At 38.1% G+C, this 17947-nt stretch overlaps 1 protein-coding gene across 2 annotated transcripts in view; it reads left to right on the top strand.

Annotated features, from left to right (window-relative positions):
* The window catches only part of LOC148370206 (nck-associated protein 5-like), a 131337-nt gene that overhangs the window by 105460 nt on the left and 7930 nt on the right, over window positions 1–17947 (top strand). For both annotated transcript variants that reach the window (XM_088332604.1, XM_088332605.1), the window contains 6 exons: window positions 11–3465; window positions 4999–5104; window positions 8748–8835; window positions 13544–13834; window positions 15207–15328; window positions 16704–16839. In XM_088332604.1, coding sequence (XP_088188730.1) covers window positions 11–3465; window positions 4999–5104; window positions 8748–8835; window positions 13544–13834; window positions 15207–15328; window positions 16704–16839 — 4198 coding nt within the window. The remainder of the gene's footprint in view (window positions 1–10; window positions 3466–4998; window positions 5105–8747; window positions 8836–13543; window positions 13835–15206; window positions 15329–16703; window positions 16840–17947) is intronic.

The raw sequence follows: 17947 nt of genomic DNA, 5'->3' as shown, positions 1-17947 counted from the left end.
CCTCATTCAGCAGTCATCTCTCACCTGGGATATGAGGTTAAATTTGGGTTCATCTGCCCCAAGCAACATCAGCATTCCGCTAGAGGAACAGATGCCCACCAGGCGCAAGGAGACCAACATCCTAAAAGGGCTAAGGAAACTGCAGAGAAGGAAGCATAGGTCATTGTCTTCACCCAGGATCTCTAAGTCAGGCTACAAAGATTGTATGAACTCCAATGAGGGAATTTACTCACTTGGTATCAAAGGTAGCAGTAAAGGTGTGTCTAAAGCCACTCATGTAGGAAAAGCATCAATTATTGTAGGGAAAAAAAATGTATATGATTCAGATGATGCAGATGATGAGCTTGTGCAATCTGGCCATGTGGCCAACAAGGACAGCTGGCTCCAATGCAAACGGCTCTCCCACAGTATTTCTGACACTCTTTGTAGCTGGGAAGCGATTCAAGATAGTGGCATTTTGGAAGACAACAGCTTGTCACATGAAGAGACAAAGCCCCCCACTGACTTTGACTCGACGGAGCGTCCAGAGAAACTCAGGAGTTTCATCAGCAGTTGTCTCACTGAAAGTGGACGGCCATCAGCTTTTACACGAGTGTCCGTACTACACGCAACACCTCCAAAACAAGAAGTCTCCAACTGCTTTGGAGATATGGACGATCTAGAAGAACTTACAACTGATTCTGGGGATTTGCAGGTTCCCTTAGCCCAGCAAAAAGAGCAAGCAGACAAGTTGTCACGAGGTGCTTTCAAACCACTCATGTCAAAGCGCTCTGAAAGGGACCATGTACGAACACAGTCGGCAGATGGGCGACCAGAAAACTTCCCAACATCAAAAGGGGCAAATAATTATCTCTCAGAGGAGAGTATCGTGGCAGTGTTTGATGCTCAAGGGGAGCCAATAGAATTGAGTCCCCAGAAGCTTGTCAAAAGTTCTGGCCTTCTAATTAGTAATTCAGCTAACAAAGCAGTGGATACATACAATGAATTAACCCCTCAAGAGAGGCCTGCAAAGCTACAATCTGCGAATCAAGAAAACTACGCTGTCCTTGATTCTTCAGAGAAGCCTTCTGAAGATCAAATTATGACCAACAAAACAAACAATAGTAGGGCCGGCATTGAAGATCGCTTTTCGATACAGCTTGCACCACAGAGGAAGTTAATCAAACCACCTGGTAGCGGAGGTAATAGAGGACATCCAGGGCCACCTCTGAATGATTTGATCAGCCCTGCGTCTGCTGCCTCAAAACTACGTGGTTGCAATAAACCCTCTGCATCTCCAATACGATTGTCAAAGGGCACAACAACCGTGCCAAACAGTGGTACCTCAGGAACTTCTACTCAGCAGAAAACACCCCCAACACCAATAACTAAAATGTCCAGATTCATCAAGAGCTCTCAAAGCTCAAAAGGTGTGCCCTCAAAACTTCCTAATCGGTCTGAAATAAAAAAGGGCTCATCTCCCAGTTCTCCTCGACTTCCAAGGAGACACATGGAGTTTGCCGACAATTATGAACAGCCAACCCGTGACAAACACTGTGAAAGCATAAAAAACAAACTCAGGTCCCCTTCACCACCTCCCCCTCCTGGTCGCACCACCTCCTTACTGATCAAACCAAATTATGTGGGGTCACCTCAAGCACATAAAGTAATCGTAGATCAAACACCCACACCAACCACTGTGAGAGGTCCTCCCCCAAGTTACCACACCACTCTACAACCAAATATGCAGGCAACATTACCCATTAGAGACAAAGATATTGACATGGATGCCGGATATGGGACTGCACTTGCACCTCAAAAACTGGTTGATAAAGCCAGTCAGCACCTTCAAAAGTCCTCTGGCATAATACTTATTGCAGGCACGACTCAGCAAAACACCTCAAAAGACTACCTCCCTCTTACAAAGTCAGGTTTTGACCGGGATACCGAACAGGCACCTAAAAGCTCAAAGAATGTCCCTCCTCCATATGGTGCCATTAGAGGGTCCTCTATCCACAGCTCCATTGCTGGTAACGGAGTGTCGAATCATGAAAACGACCATCAGTCTGTGCAGAATCCCAGAGTTAGTTTATCCCTTTCACTTCAGGAACCAACAGCAGTTAAAACAGAGCTACAAAACGTAAAACATGTTGTCAGTCCGCCAAACTCACTCATGACTTCTCCTAAATCATCAGAAAGAAGTCAAAAGAGCCGCATGTCAGTAGGCTTCAAACCATTTATAAAACCTCCACCCAGCCATAAGAATATGCCTGCCTTGCCTGATAAGCATGAGAAGGATCATATCAACTTGGTTTCCAAGAAGACTGTGACAAACACATCCAGTCAGTGTGATAGTTTGCAGCCCATATGTTGTATTGATTCTCCAACTAATGAGTCTGTTTCAGAGGAAAAGGGTGAAGGCCACTGTAGGTTAAATCCTACGTTGACACCAGAGGACAGTAATGTCTCCAATAAAGGAAAAAGGAGCAGTCAACTTTTCTCAAGATCAACATCTATTACCACCAAATCGCAACCGAAGCCAGCCTTGGGGATGAATGGAGCCAAAGCCAGGAGTCAGAGTTTCAGTACGAATTACATGGATAAACCCAACATAAATATCTCTGAGGGCTCAGGAAAAATCAGAACTCAGATTATTACCAACTCCACAGAGCGGGGGAACTCTCTTTCGAGACAGAGTTCCTTGGAGGTTTCAGGCGCTGGATTGGCAGAGAGTCCAATCTATTCACCCAGGACAAGACCCATTAATCAAATGGTACCTCATGATAGAACCTCAAAATTAATCTCCAATTGTGATGAATTTTCCGGTACAGTGAAGGAGCAGACTATCGCGTCACCAATAAGTGAAAAAAATAAAATAAATAATATTCATAGGCCTGGAAAAGTCCCCTCACACTTTCAGCCTCCGATTTCTTGTCCTTTTAATTCAGAAAATGTGGTTCAAGAAACAAACGTGGAAGAATTTAGCTCAGGTGTACAACCTCAGACAGACTCCCCACACAAATCCACAGAGATGGAGCACAAAAAAATCAGTCCATCAGCCTGTACTATTGAAGAGAAGGTGATGATGGGAATCGAAGAAAATCTGCAGAAATGTCAAGAACAAGAGAAGGTTGCTGCTAGTGAGGCCAAACAAAAGACCGGTCCCTCGCTGGCTAACTGGTTCGGCTTCCGGAAAAGCAAACTTCCGGCTCTGACTGGAAAGAAAGCTGACTTCTACAAAGGAAAAGAGGAAAAAAAAGAGATGAGGATCGGATCCGTGCTTTCAGGCAAACAGACAAAGTTGGACAAGAAGAAGGACAAGAAGAAAAATGACAGTCCGGAGGCGCAAAATCAATTGGAGATGAGCAACAAGCTGAGCTCCATCATGGACCACTGCAACAATCAGATGGGCCAGATTGCCAGTCAGATCCAGTGCACCACAGCATTCATCGGCAAGGACCAATTCGTGAAGGAGCTTCTTGGCAGGTGCGTGAATCAAGGCAATATACAAAGGAATTATCTCTAATTGATTACTGATTACTGGTCACTGCGGCTATATTGACTTGTCTCTCAACCAAGTAAATCGGATACTTCTAACAAATGGCTTGGTCTCTTGAAAAACAACAGCCATAGCTGATGAGAATGGGGATAGGACAAAAAACAAATCCAGAACACAATTGTTTGTTCAGTTCTGAGACTGAAATGACATTTTTTCCCGAGGGCTGCAACTAATGACTATTTTATTAGTCGACGAGACACTGACTCTTGAAACAATTAACAGAATAATTGGATAGATATTATTACCATATGCTTTTTTGAAGCATGAATTTGATTTAATTATCTGGCAAATTATACTAAAGACGAAGAAAAAATTGGCACAATGAAAAATATTTGTTTTCATTGAAAATACTGCGGAGTCGTACAAAAATTGTAAAAAATCCATCCATCCATCCTCACTAGGGTCACATGGGTGTTAGAGCCCATCCCAGCCATCTTCAGACAATGGGCAGGGACACACCAAACTGGTCGCCAGCCATCTGCAGGGCACATAGAGACAGACAACTCACTCACTCTCTCATTCACACCAATTTAGATTGGCCAATTAGCTGGAATTGAACCCTGGACCCTCACACCGTGGGGCTGCACGCAAACCACCCAGGCCGCCGTGCTGCCTTTTTTGAGTGCATTACAGAAAATAAATAAATTTATGTAAATATTCAAATCTAAAAATAGAAATGCACTAACCAAATCCAATTAGGCACAGTACTCAGTCAGTAGAGACATAAATACACAAATAAACTTGTGTCCATTATTTCAATACATAAATAAATTATAATCAGGTAAACGTTTGTATCCCTGTAAACCAAGAAGAAGCACATTAGCAGCAGTAGAACAGTAAACATAACAATTACTGTGCATGTTTTGTGAAGTACATTAGGTGGTCAACCACAAAGTCTGTAACAAACGTACTTAACATTTCTCTACAGTTTGAAATCAGTTTTAACAACTGATGTTTGTTCTTCGGACTGCATGCATTTAATTTCAAATACGTTTGTCAGGCACAGTCTGGCATGACGCTTCCAGCTCTCTTTTCATGGGAATATATATGCTTATAAAATCTACAATTCCTGTCATCAAAACCGCATAGAATGTTACTTGAGTCTTACCGATGCGAGTCAGATGCCGTTTCGTTTAACTGTCCAACGTACTCTTTACATGTCCGTGCATCACCCATCTACTGCCATCCTACACAAGGTCAGCAAGTAGTTTTTTTATTGGCTGTATTCAGGCTAAAATGCTCCAAAATGTTAAAGGTTTTGGTGCTGTGGTCGTAGATGTGACGCCACCATTTTTGTATGTTTCTGTGAATGCTTTTTTTATTTTATTTTTTTACTATTTTTGGCAACAGTATAGACTAATCGGTGCAGCCCAATTTTTTAAACTATCTGATTAGCAATCATTGACCTACTGTCTTTAAACCAGAAACAATATTTCAAGTAAATGATATCATTTTTACAGGACTGCTGGAAAAAGCAACCTGGTGTCACCATCGCCAACAGTGATCGCCGCACCTAAAAAGAATTCAGCTTTAAAGACAGATAAGAAAATCTGCCCAGACACGGCTGTAAGTAGACCATTCATTTTCATTTATTTATGAATGTATTTATTTTGCAAGTGTATAAGCGTATTCCATTTGTTGTTTCATATATCTTACAAATTCAGGTGAAAAAAATACGAATCGTAATACCTCAATCATTTAGACATATTTTGTAGATTCTCAACCCTACCGAGTGAAAACATTTATTTATAGTACTGTCAAAGTTAAAGCTTTAACTCTGCTTTAAATTGAGCTTACCTCATCTGTAGAAGTGGTTTTAACTTTGACTTTAACTTGGTTTAACCCAGAGTTAATGTAGCTTCAAAGCAGGGGTCCCCTTGTCGAATTACTTGGGGGCCTTGAGAGTTAGTGTCAGGGTGAGGGTGTGTCAAATCTGTTTTTTCAGGAGAAAAGCTCTGATAAAAACATTGTAATGTTCTCAAATATCTTTTAAGGAATTTTCTACACAAAATAAAATTTAGAAAAAAGATGCAAATGAATGTAGTATTTTTCCTTATGGTATATTGCACTTCACATCATGGCACTTTTTACTTTCATTGTGCATTATACATGTTTCAAAGGCAAACTATTCATTTTCCTGTGTAAATTAATAAATCAATGAGTAACAAATAAATCCATGATTCCTTTGGCTGTACTTGTATTTAATTTTCTTATAAACACTATCGTCCCAGGGGCCGTATTTCCGCGGTATTTTAGACCGCTGCTAAACTCCGAGGTCCAAGCTTTAACTTCAGAGTTAACTCCACAGTTACAGCTCTAGATCTATTATTTAACAGCACTAGCATTTAATTATGACTGGCATTAAATGAATCAATAATACTTTTGATTTATTCTGTCTTATTTTTAATCACAGCTTGTTGTAAATGAAAATAAGCAAATTCGTATATAGTATTTTTATAATGGATGAGTTAAAAGATTAAAGATCGACAGGGAGCTCTTAAGTGCTGGAAGGCAATAAAAAAGGGACATTTAACAGAGAGGACTGAGTGCAGTCCAAGAGAGAGCCCCTCAGAATTATGTAGGAAATTTAATCCTGATGTGGGCTTTTGATAGCACAGAGGAGGCTCCTTATCTGAAGCACTCAATTTGACAAAGGGCCATTTGATAGCATTCCACAGGCCTTCCATCCATCTTCTTCCCACAATACAACAAAAGGAGACGCTTGATGACCTCTGGGATATTTTTTCTCAGTATTAGTTGAAAAGCGTTGTGTTTTCCACACTCTAAAACGCATTGGATTAAAAGGCGCACCCCAAAAGAATATTTTTTAATTGACATATTTTTGGTATAAAAGACACACTGGACTGTATATGGGGCATGGAATTAAAACTACAATAAGAGCTAGGGTTGCATCAAAAATAAATACATATATTAAAATTTAAACTGTGTATTTCATAGAACATAAATTAACATAATGACATCTGATTTCATCACAAAAAAATAATGGTTTAAATCATTAATGGTTTCTGTCCTGTCCTCACTCCGAAGCAATGTTCCCTGTAATTTTTCACGGGTCTGAGCGTTCACACAAAGTCGGTGAGCAACGCTTGAAACAACAGTGAGCAACAGCAATCCCAAGTGTGGCAACTAAATCATTGTCAAAAACTTGACATCATGTTACATTTTGCTGAGTTTCCGGCAATGCAAAATTATTTTTCTCTTTTGAATGAATTGACTTATGTACTATTGCAAAGGTTGTACGGCCTACAAACGTCGTTTGTTTTTACAATTCTTTCACAAGATATCCATTTCTTTTTTTTCCCTGGTATATTTTGTCGCATAATACTAACATTTTTGGGGGCTTATTTGATTGGTTGCAAGATATAGAACTGTACTTAATCACAATTTTTTAGTAGAAGTACAATGTTGGCAACAAGATTCACTTGATATAATTGGAAATTATTCGAATGCACAAACTTTTTCTTCTTTTTCCGTGTTTTTTTCTACTTTTTTTTTAAAGTCCTTTAAAAAAATCTCATTGTGTTTATTTTTTCCTAGCTGTTACTTTTTTCTTTTTTCTCTTCCTTTTGTTTCTTTTTTTCTCAGCTTTTCACTACTTTTTCATTCTGGTATTTTTTTCTTTTTTGTTCTATTCCACCCTTCCTTTAAGTAATTTTTTGCATAATTTTGGTCATGTTGGGATTAAAGAAGCAAAAACAACCCAAAGAGCCGTTCAGAGCCCGAAAGAGCCAGTTCCTGATAGTGAGCCATGCCAAAGAAGCCGGTTCTCGAAAAACCATACTGACTACTCAACTTCGTTGTACTTCGACTTTGACTACAAAATACCGCATTTAGAACACAGCGTCAGTGGAACCCGTGCATTTTTACCTTCATGCACTGTAACTTTGACTTAATTCACTTCTTAATTAGCAATTTTGAGCCCTGAATTTTGTGCGCTGGCTAGATTTTCTTGTGCGCTGAGAATGTGCTGGCAGTGCGCAATTGCGCACGCGCGCATCTTAGAGGGAACATTGCTCCGAAGTATCTCTTGGGTTTGGTAGTGTTAGACCCATGTGGTGGAAGTGGGAACTGGAGGCAGGAATGCCTAAAAAGAGAGATTGCATATCATAATGAAAGGAGATACAAAATGACAAACAAACATGGCTTCACAAAACAACAAAATGTCAAAACAAAACCTTACAAAGTCCAAACCAGAAACAAAGACCGAAAATGTAAATGGAAAAATCAAAGGAGCAAAGTAACAAGAAACAAACAAACCTGTCGTGGTGGTGGAAATTACCCGACGACCTGTTATGTTCAAAATGTCCTTATACAGGGTTCAGCATAATGGTAAATGGTAAATGGTCTGCATTTATATAGCGCTTTTCAAGTCAATGAAGACCTCCCAAAGCGCAATACAATGTGCTTTCACACTTACCCATTCACACACACACTCAGATACCAATAGTGGCCATGCAGCCATGCATAATCAATACAAAACTGTGCCCAGTTCAAACCATTGTTGGGGCCCTCTGGTGGTAGAAGGGGTGCCGGACCTTAACAGTATCCCCTTTTTCGCCAGGTTAAATAGTGAGTGAAACTCATTATGAATAACCACACTTCATTAATTGCTGTTAATTTCGTCAATGACCTCAACAATTAACCCTTACAATTACCCTTATGAGGTTGCCGTAAAACTAAAACAAGTACAAAGTCCTGTTAGCTTGCCAACTATACAGATACATTCTAAGCTAAGCTAATACATGCTAACAACATTTCAAACAAGAGTATATTACCACAATCAAAATTCTTCATTCTTCTATTCACAACACAATTCATACTTTCATACTATTATTGTCCAAAGCAACAACGAAACATTTTGCGATGAACGTTCAAAAGTTTGTGTCTGAGCTGCCGTCCAATTTCTGCAATTCTCTGTTTTTCCCTTTAGCAACAAACAATAAACATGTTAGCCAGAGAAGGGCACTCGAAGACCAAACTATATGTTTCTCAGAAGTAGAACAGCTACCATATGCAGTATTCTTTAATTACAACAATGCGCACCGGATTATGAGCCACACTTTCAAATTTCTGGCCAATATGAGCATTTTAGGTGCACTTTATAGTCCAGAAAATACTGTAAACTAATTGACCAACTTGATGACAACAACATCAGTAGTAAATGAATGGCTTTTTTTTTACTTCACAGACACTCTTAATGAGTCAGAAACTTAATGTAGAGGCAGATAACAAAGAGGGATGCATGGCAGATGCTACTGGTCAAGACCACATGATGGGTAAGTGTTAATATGTGAATGTCTCTGCTGAGAGAGTACTCAGACATGGCAAAGCTTGACAGCCAATGAGATAAACTTAGATGCATGATAGCAATGGGATATACAACGTGATTGTAACACGGGCACCCCGACTTAAAGGTCATAATGACAGAGTAGCTGTTATGCTTTTTGGTGTGTCTGAAAGTATTAAAGCAACCCGTCAGAGTGATGGAGATTGTAAACTGAGTACAGTCTGACAAAAATTCATCTCACCATCATTCTGCTTTTAAAGCAGAAGGTCAAACCAACAAACACAATTTTCATTACGATATGGGCCCTCTAGTCCACATAAGGCAAACTTACTATAAATGCATTTGTGGAAAAGATTAAAGATCACATCACCATCATTCAGAACATGTTTTATGTCATTTTCAGGGAATTCCAAACCAGATGCATTTTTAATATTAGTTTTTAACCTATTTCCTAAAATTTTCCATGAAAGTGTTGTGTGGCTGGGCAAACCTTTTGGGTCACAGGTCACATTCGGTGAAGAAGCTTGGCAAAAGCGAAAGTAAAAAAAACTTTTGGTGATTTGTGTATGGATTGAATACATTACCTCGTCAATACATGAGGAAAAAAGTTAATGTAGGCCGATCCAATTTTGCTCATTTGTGTTTCTGAATAAATATGCATGCAGACAAGATGCACGTTATATTTCATTTGACATTTTATATAAATGGACCATTTAAACCAATTGATTTTGAAGCACTCGGGATCAGGACGGAGTCATACATTACATCGCTTTTTTTAACCACTACATTTTACAATATGCATCGAAGAACTCCAAATGCATTAGGGGCAGTTACGAGATATTGTTTTGCATGAAATTTATTAATTATCTTGATGAATAAAATGAACACAATTTTAATTTTAGGCCGTGGGCCCCAAACTATCTTCCCGCAGGACAATCATGGCCCGGGAGTGGCAAGTTTGGGAACCCTGCAATAGTGAATGAAGATCATCTCTGGGCCCATATAAAATATTTGTGCTAGCCAAATCCGGCCCCCTGGCCTTGACTTTAACATGTGTGACATACAAAGGAAAATCATCATCAATGTGACTGTAATTAATTTTTAAAATTGCCATTGACTGCTATAGACTTTATCAGCTTTGATTCACTGCCATTGACGTCTTAAGCCATCGACGGCAGCGAAAGAGTCAAAAGCTCTCGCAATGCTTTGCCTGCACAATAAAAAAACTGTCTTTTTATGGTCCAAAGCACTAAAACAATAAATACATCAGAAGTAAAAGAAGCCGACCACCGAACAGTGAAAGTAGCCACACACTAGCTTTTTTTTTGCCCGCAAGCATGGAGCCTGAACGTGAGAGCAGCTCATGAAAAACTACATTACGTCCAGTGGCTGTTGCCTCGGGCTGGACCTACGCTAGAACTTGTTATAGTTTGCTTATAGAGGGCACTCTCTAATCTCAGGCCTGGCATTCGATTATACTATTAATAATCTACAGCCAGTTTCATTCGGTTCTTTCTCTCTAACTAAGGAGCCCCTCTCAACGCCAAGCACCCCCTCCCTTCAACCATCCCTTGGGTTATTTGTTCTGCATTATGATGCCGTGCAGCGAATGTTCTCAATTGCGTCAGACAACAAGCTGTTCATCCGTGCATGTTTACGTCAAATGATTTTGCCAGGTGCTGTTTACGCGTTTAGATGTCAAATGCATAATGTGCACACAAAACTGCTTGAGTAATGTGTTTGTTTGGGATTCTTCGACTGGTGCAGAGGAGTTTGCGCCTAGAGTTTGGGGGCTGGCGTGTTTTTGTATCGGTTTAAGGTGAAATAACCAGGTTTAGGGAGTAACCAAATAAGTGTAACGGCGTTACGTAATCAGGACACAAAAAATTAACTGTATTCCGTTACAGTGACAGAAAATCAAATTACAGGTATTTTAACAAAATAAGGATTACGTTGCAAGATTCAAATTGTATTTAAAAGTATTCTTATGTTGCACACAATACGTGGCAATATTGAAGTCCAGTGTGCGTTAGTTTGAACTCTTTTTATTCTTTTTCTCGTCTTTGGTTTGTTCACATTCGCCATGCCCCTTTGCCTCTCTCTCTCTCTCTCTCTCTCTCTCTTTCTCTCTCTCTCTCTCTCTCTCTCTCTCTCTCTCTCTCTCTCTCTCTCTCTCTCTCTCTCTCTCTCTCTCTCTCTCTCTCTCTCTCTCTCTCTCTCTCTCTCTCTCTCTCTCTCTCTCTCTCTCTCTCACTCTTTCTGTCTCTCTCTCTCTCTTTCTCTCTCTCTCTCTTTCTCTCTCTCTTTCTCTCTCCTTCTGCGGTCTCATTCATTCCGCATACACATTCACTCTGATATGCTCATAATGTGAACTAAAACAAAGCATATATTATCCGCCATCCACTTGATCTTGGTCTCCTCTGTTTCTTTTTCAAAGTTACATTGTTCATTTACTGTATCCTATACAAAATGTTGTACAGTAATCCCTCGGTTATCGCGGTTAATGGGGAACAAAACCACCCACGAAAAGTGAAAATCCGCGAAGTAGCGACGCCCCTTCAAAAATGCTTAAAAAATAAAAAAAATAAATAATTATATTATTTTATTATTATTTTTTTTTGAACCCGCGAACGTGGAACCGTGAAGTAGCGAGGTCCCACTGTAATTTTATTTATTGTATTACCTTATTTTGTCTGCTATTACCTTTTTTATTATGGGAGTATTCCAATAAAATTAAGAATAATCTAATGACATTGCTACAATATAATATGATATAATATAATAGGATTACGTCATTTATTATATTTTTTTCAACAGGTAATTAATAACTGTCTCTGATTACATTTTTAAAGTAACTCTCCCAACTCTTGAAAAAAATATTTCGATTCTCCATTTTGGGGATTTATCGTATGGGAGAGCGAAAAAAAGTTTTTATTTCAGTGGATAGAGGCCTGGAACACATGAAGTAATATAAAAAACACAACTTTTGTTGTGGACTATGTACTGAGATGAAATAGCTTTACAGATTTTTACTTTGTCAACTTTCACACTTTTAAGTTCCGTGCTGCCTTTTTAGCTTAATGGTTAGAAACACAGTGATGATACATTACGCATAGCTGGCACACTCAATACCTTCAAACTTAAAGGGACGTGTATCTTTTGAACACTAGATGTCACTGTATGCTGTATTGCAACCGACATTGAGTGCTAAAAATCACAAGGGAAATACAAACTATGGAGACTTCCAGTGACAAAAATGTTACTTCGTTTTTTCCCCCAGACTTATTGAAGTTTTTGGGTACCCGTAGCAACACGACGGCGGATAATTTTGTCAGCTCCCTTTAGGTAAAGCTCGTGTTATGTAAAACAAATGTTAATATCTCCCCTGTGAGTGTTATAAAAACAAATTTATAATAATTAATAGTTTTATGTATATATATATATATATATATATATATATATATATATATATATATATATATATATATATATATATATAGTTATATATATATAGTTATATATATAGTTATATATATATATATATATATAGTTATATATATATATATATATATATATATATATATATATATAGTTATATATATATATATATATATATATATATATATAGTTATATATAAGTTTTTTTAATAAATAAGGTCTTTTACCATAATGAGGGGCTTAAAAATACACACTGTCCCTTTAAGAGATGTTGCTGGTTGAGCACTCCAACGTTTCCTCAGCAGCTCTGTGTCCATTTAAACACATGCAAAGCTTGGGTAAAAATATCCCAAATTGGGTCAAAAAGGACCCAAAGACAACTTAACTATTTAACGTTAGTAGTTTAGGGTTTGTGGTTTAGGGTTAACGTCAGTGGATGTGGTTAGGGTTGATGGTTCAAGGTTGGTATTTGGGTTTGGGGTGAGGTTTTGGGGCTGGAATATGGGGTTAAGGGGTAGGGCTTAAAGTCTGGATTAGGGTTAGACTGTTGTAGGGTCAGGGTTAAGTTTTAGGGTTAGAGGGTAACTGGGTTACGGTTAAAGGCTTCGGTTTGTGGTTTAGAGTTTGATGATTAGGGTTAGTGGTTAGGGTTAGAGGCTAGGGTTAGAGGTTATGTGTTTAAGGATTGGAAGGTTAGGTTTTAGAGGTAGGGTGTTAGAAGGCTAGGGGTTTGAGGGTTATGGTGTTTGTGATCAGACGTCAGGGCAAAGTTAAAAAAAATAAATATTTTTTTTCTGAAACGTGACACACATATTATTTTTCTGATGATGATTTTTACTTCACAACACAACACTTGTTTTTTTGAAGATGAGGGGTATGTTTCAGGGGTCGTTTGTCTAAAATAAAAGAAGATATTTTCAATGAAAATGGATCAAATAAACCAATTATTTTTTGTCAAATAATTCAAGTAGTGGATTGGTCCATGTTAGAGGTTTTTTGTTTATTTTTCATGGCCAAACTTCTATGAGACACAAGAAAAAATATTAGACATGTTGGCCTTTGCAACAAAGCAGTATTTAATTTGATTCTCCTTAACATGACCGAAATGTTTTTGTCTTTTATTCTCTTTTCTTTATCGCCAACTGAACCCGCCACAGACACCTTGTACTCTCACCAGCCTTTCCGTTGCATGTGAAACCTTTATTCCTGTGTGCTGAACCCTTGTATCCCCTTATTGTCACATTTCCTCATCACTTTAGGGTCCAACTGTCAGATGAGAACACTGGACAGTGGAATTGGCACCTTCCCTCTCCCTGATTCTGTCACACGTGCCAGTGGCCGACACCTCCCCAAACGCAATTCCGGCACAGATTTCCAGACCGAGGTTCCATCCCTATCTCCAGAACGCTCACAACCCAATGTCAAAGTGCCTTCCCAACCCAACACCTGCCCGCATGCTCCTGGAAGTTTGGGTCACTCCTTCTCTGACCCCTCCCTTGCTTACAGTGGTTTTACCCCGGATGCCCAGACGCGATTGCCTAAACTAGCTGGTAAGTCATGCACTGTTTACTGTTCCTATTGTACTCCCTGTGAAATGAAGTATTTTAGATGTAATCTCAATAAAATTATAAAAATAATAACATTAAAAATCAAATCATGATGTAGATTGCTTTATTGATAGATAGATAGATAGATAGATAGATAGATAGATAGATAGATAGATAGATAGATAGATAGATAGATAGATAGATAGATAGATAGATAGATAGATAGATAGATAGATAGATAGATAGACAGACAGACGGACGGACGGACGGACGGACGGACGGACGGACGGACGGACGGACGGACGGACGGACGGACGGACGGACGGACGGACGGACGGACGGACGGACGGACGGACGGACGGACGGACGGACGGACGGACAGACAGACAGATAGATAGATAGATGAATGGATGGACGGATAGATTCTCATTTTTATTGTTCCCCTATGTTCATCAAAATACAAGTTGACAATAATATAATTTTATGAAAAGATTGAGAAAAATCTAAAGACAATGAAGGGCTGATGGGAAGGAGCTGGGCCTTATTTTGGTCCTCTCCCCTTGACAGTCTATCCACTTTTCACAATCATACATTCAGGAAACTAAATGATTGTCAGAGGAGTATTCCATGGAAAAACTAATCACATCTTATCATCATTGTCATATATACTCTTATCCATCCTTCCACCCATCCATCCATCCATTTTCTGCACCGCTTATTCTCTCTTGGGTCTTGGGGGTGCCAGAGCAGTGGGTAGGGGACACCTTCACCTTCAACATGTTGCCAGCCAGTCACATATACTTTTATCAGATTTATTTGAATACAGCCACACATTATTATTTATTCAGAAAAGATCAGCATTTGGCTTATTATAAAGTCGGATAAAACATGTAAAGATTATGCTTTCTCATCACACGTCATCTGTTTCATCATGATCACAAAAAAAGTACAAAAATATTGACTAATTTTGAGTTAAGAGAAAATCTTGTGGAAAAGGTTCATCCAACCAAAACCTTTTAACATTGATGTTCCTTTTGAAATGTATTTTGAAATATCCTTGTGTGTTAATGGTCAATTGAGAACCACAGTTTCTTCTAATTGTCTTTTTTGTCCTCAACTGATTTTAATCCAGCTTAATTATTTCACTTTCAAGAGGTACTTCTCAGACTCAGGCATTAAATGGAAGTATTTCATGTGATTATTGTGAAGCCAATCCTGAAATTCCCTACATGATCAGTTAAATATCTTTACGTATGATCAAAACCTATATTCTGCAGGGCTTTCATGTAACAGTCCGTTTCCCCGCAACACAGCCAGCAGTTGAATTCATCAAAACTGTCCATTCATCTTGTTTTCTCGGTCTTTTAACCTCTAGATGTAAACAGGGCCAAAAGATTGAGTCTGTTTACACCAAGAAGTAGTAGCACCGCCTCCACTGAGGACAAAGACCATCAAACTTGGAGGAAGATGAATGCAAAGGAGCGCGACATTTCTGCTGTAAGTTAAATTCAAGTGCTGTATATATGCATAGAAAACGCTTATAAGCGGTGGGGAGAAAAATGTATTTTGCAGTGTTTGCATTTTGCGCTTCTCTAATAAATTAGGTTTGAAGTGCACACTCAAAAAAAATCACGGAAGGCAATTTTCAAAATGAAGCATGCTCATGGGGAGTCTTGCATTAAAGAGTGAAAAACGAAGTAAGACTATGGCCACAACTTCCCATTTTTTTCAAATACCCAATAGTGGTGTAATCATTACTTTGGGGACTTTAAATAAAAGGTACAGTATGGTGATGGTTTATGCGTAGGTTTGAATCATTTTAAGGTAAAAAAAAAACATTATTTTTGTAATTCCATTAATCAGTTGATAATTTTGCCCATTAATTGATAATCACTTAAGATAAAATGCTTTTAGTTTAATCCTTATATTCTAAATGAGTACATTTTGCTAAAAGGACAGTGTGTTATTTGACTTGTATGTGTTGCTGAATTGTGTCATGCAAGCAAAATTGAGGGCTAAAAAACACAAGAGTACAAACAATGGAGACTCGAAGTGACCAAACCACACCAATTTTCTTCTCATTTTCTTGGAACAGCGTTTGACAAGGTTTATGTGTTTTGGAGATATCCGTAACAGAAAGATAGCAAACAATCATGTTAGCTACCCCTTAGTGGCCTCAAGTTCTGTCAAATAGAAATAAGTTTCTCAACCTGCCAGTATGAAAAAAAGGTTTATACGATATTTCATGTATCTTGCTTTTTACTCAAACCAACAATGTTTCTTTAGTAATTAAGTCTATTTTACCACTATGAAGCACTAAATAACAAACAATGTCCCCTTAAATCAATTGGGTTTTGTTTGTGCGTAAATATTTTTTCCCCTTTTTTTATTTAGTGGATGATGTTATTTTTATTTTTCGGTGTTGTGCCGGAATAAAATTCATTCATTCACTCATTCATTCAAGGTTGATAAGGTAAATGAGGTCCATGATGTTTTGGAAGACATGCAAAAATGTTGGATATTATTTTCCAAAGTAAAATAAAATTCCTGGTGTCGGGAACATTATTTTGCATTTTCACATTTTACTTCAGCCAATTATTTGTATAATTTATGAAAAAAAACTGAAATGTAATCGATTGTGACCAATTGCGGCGCTGTTTCAAAGTTGGTTGAATGTTTATTTTATTTTAACACAAATTGAATTGGTCTTCTATTTTGAAGGAAAACAAATCTGTAATGATAATTTGAGTTTGGATTGAATAATTTGTATATTTGTATCTATTAATAATCATGATTAACAGGTAATTGTTGAACTTCTAACACTTTCACCCATCCAATTTTGAACTACACAATCTTTTCTTTTTCAAACTAGGACCAAGCCCTGCGAATGTGTACGTACCCAGGCAGCAGTAGCGGGAGCGACACCGAAACCGAACTTGAGCCACCCGTCGTCACTTTGAGCTCACTGAAAAGCTCGGGCATGAACTACAGCCATAAGGCGGACTCTGGTCAGTCACATAACCCAATATTTTTCAACTTAGTAGTGTGCAATAGGAAATTGCCCAATTTTTCAAAAAAAAGAATGCCACTGTTCAGTATCTTTACTTTCTTGCAATGATCAGTGTAGTAACTGTAACATTCATCCATATCAGTAGGTTGCAGCAGAATACTATTTTAGTGGCTCTTTGTATACTACAGTAATAATCCGATCATGAGATAATATGAAAAATATATTAAACAAGCATAATGGCCTTGCGTTGCTGGGCTTGGCGTTAACAGGCGTTCTACTTGAGCAGGGTTGTTGGGGCCATGGTTTGTTGAAAAACTGCCAGGGAGCCACTAGGGAGTGCCAAAGAGCAGTACGATCGAATGCAGCTCCAGAACCGTGCGTACACAAAAGCAGGTGTTTATCAATTTTGTTGATATATATTGGGGGTCCCTTCACATTAAACTTAGCCAAAGACCCTCCCAGAGGCCTCAAATCTTACTCTGTAGTTTTTACGAAAATTGGTTCAGTCATTTCGGAGCCGATAAGCCACATATAAAAACACACACTCTCACACACACACACACATACACACACACACAAATTGGGATCTATAAAGTAGTTTAGATTAGATAGATGTATATTGATTTTGATTTTAATTGAGATAAGATTTGGATGAGACAGAGGTTTAGATTTCAATTATAGAGATATTTAGATGAATAATCTTTATAGTTTGATGAAGCTGTTTAAACTCTCAAAAATAAGCAAACTACTAAGTATTGAACATCATTTTGCTCATTTAAATTGTTCTCTTATTTTACTGATGAAAAAAAGGAGAAGAAAATATCAAAGAATTTTTAAATATGTTTCCCTGACAAATTATTTTTGTTAGTTCTCTTGAGAAAACAATGTCGGTAGTAAAATACAAAATTTCAGCACTGTTAATAACCCAAAAATATTATTTCTTACTGCCACGCTGACCACATTTGAAATTGTACTACAATCAATAATAAAACTAATCAAAATAGTCAAAATCTTGAACATAAACTTGCCGATTTTTTTTTTTAATGTTTTTTTTAATTTTACGAAGGGGAAAAAAAGTTAGAAAATAGAAAATATTTTTTTTGTTT

This window comes from Urocampus carinirostris, chromosome 3 (assembly GCF_059441175.1).
Source record: "Urocampus carinirostris isolate Australia breed hairy pipefish chromosome 3, RoL_Ucar_1.0, whole genome shotgun sequence".
NCBI lineage: Eukaryota > Metazoa > Chordata > Actinopteri > Syngnathiformes > Syngnathidae > Urocampus > Urocampus carinirostris.
The sequence above is the reverse complement of the archived record's forward strand: the minus strand, read 5'-3'. Positions and strand labels throughout refer to the sequence as shown.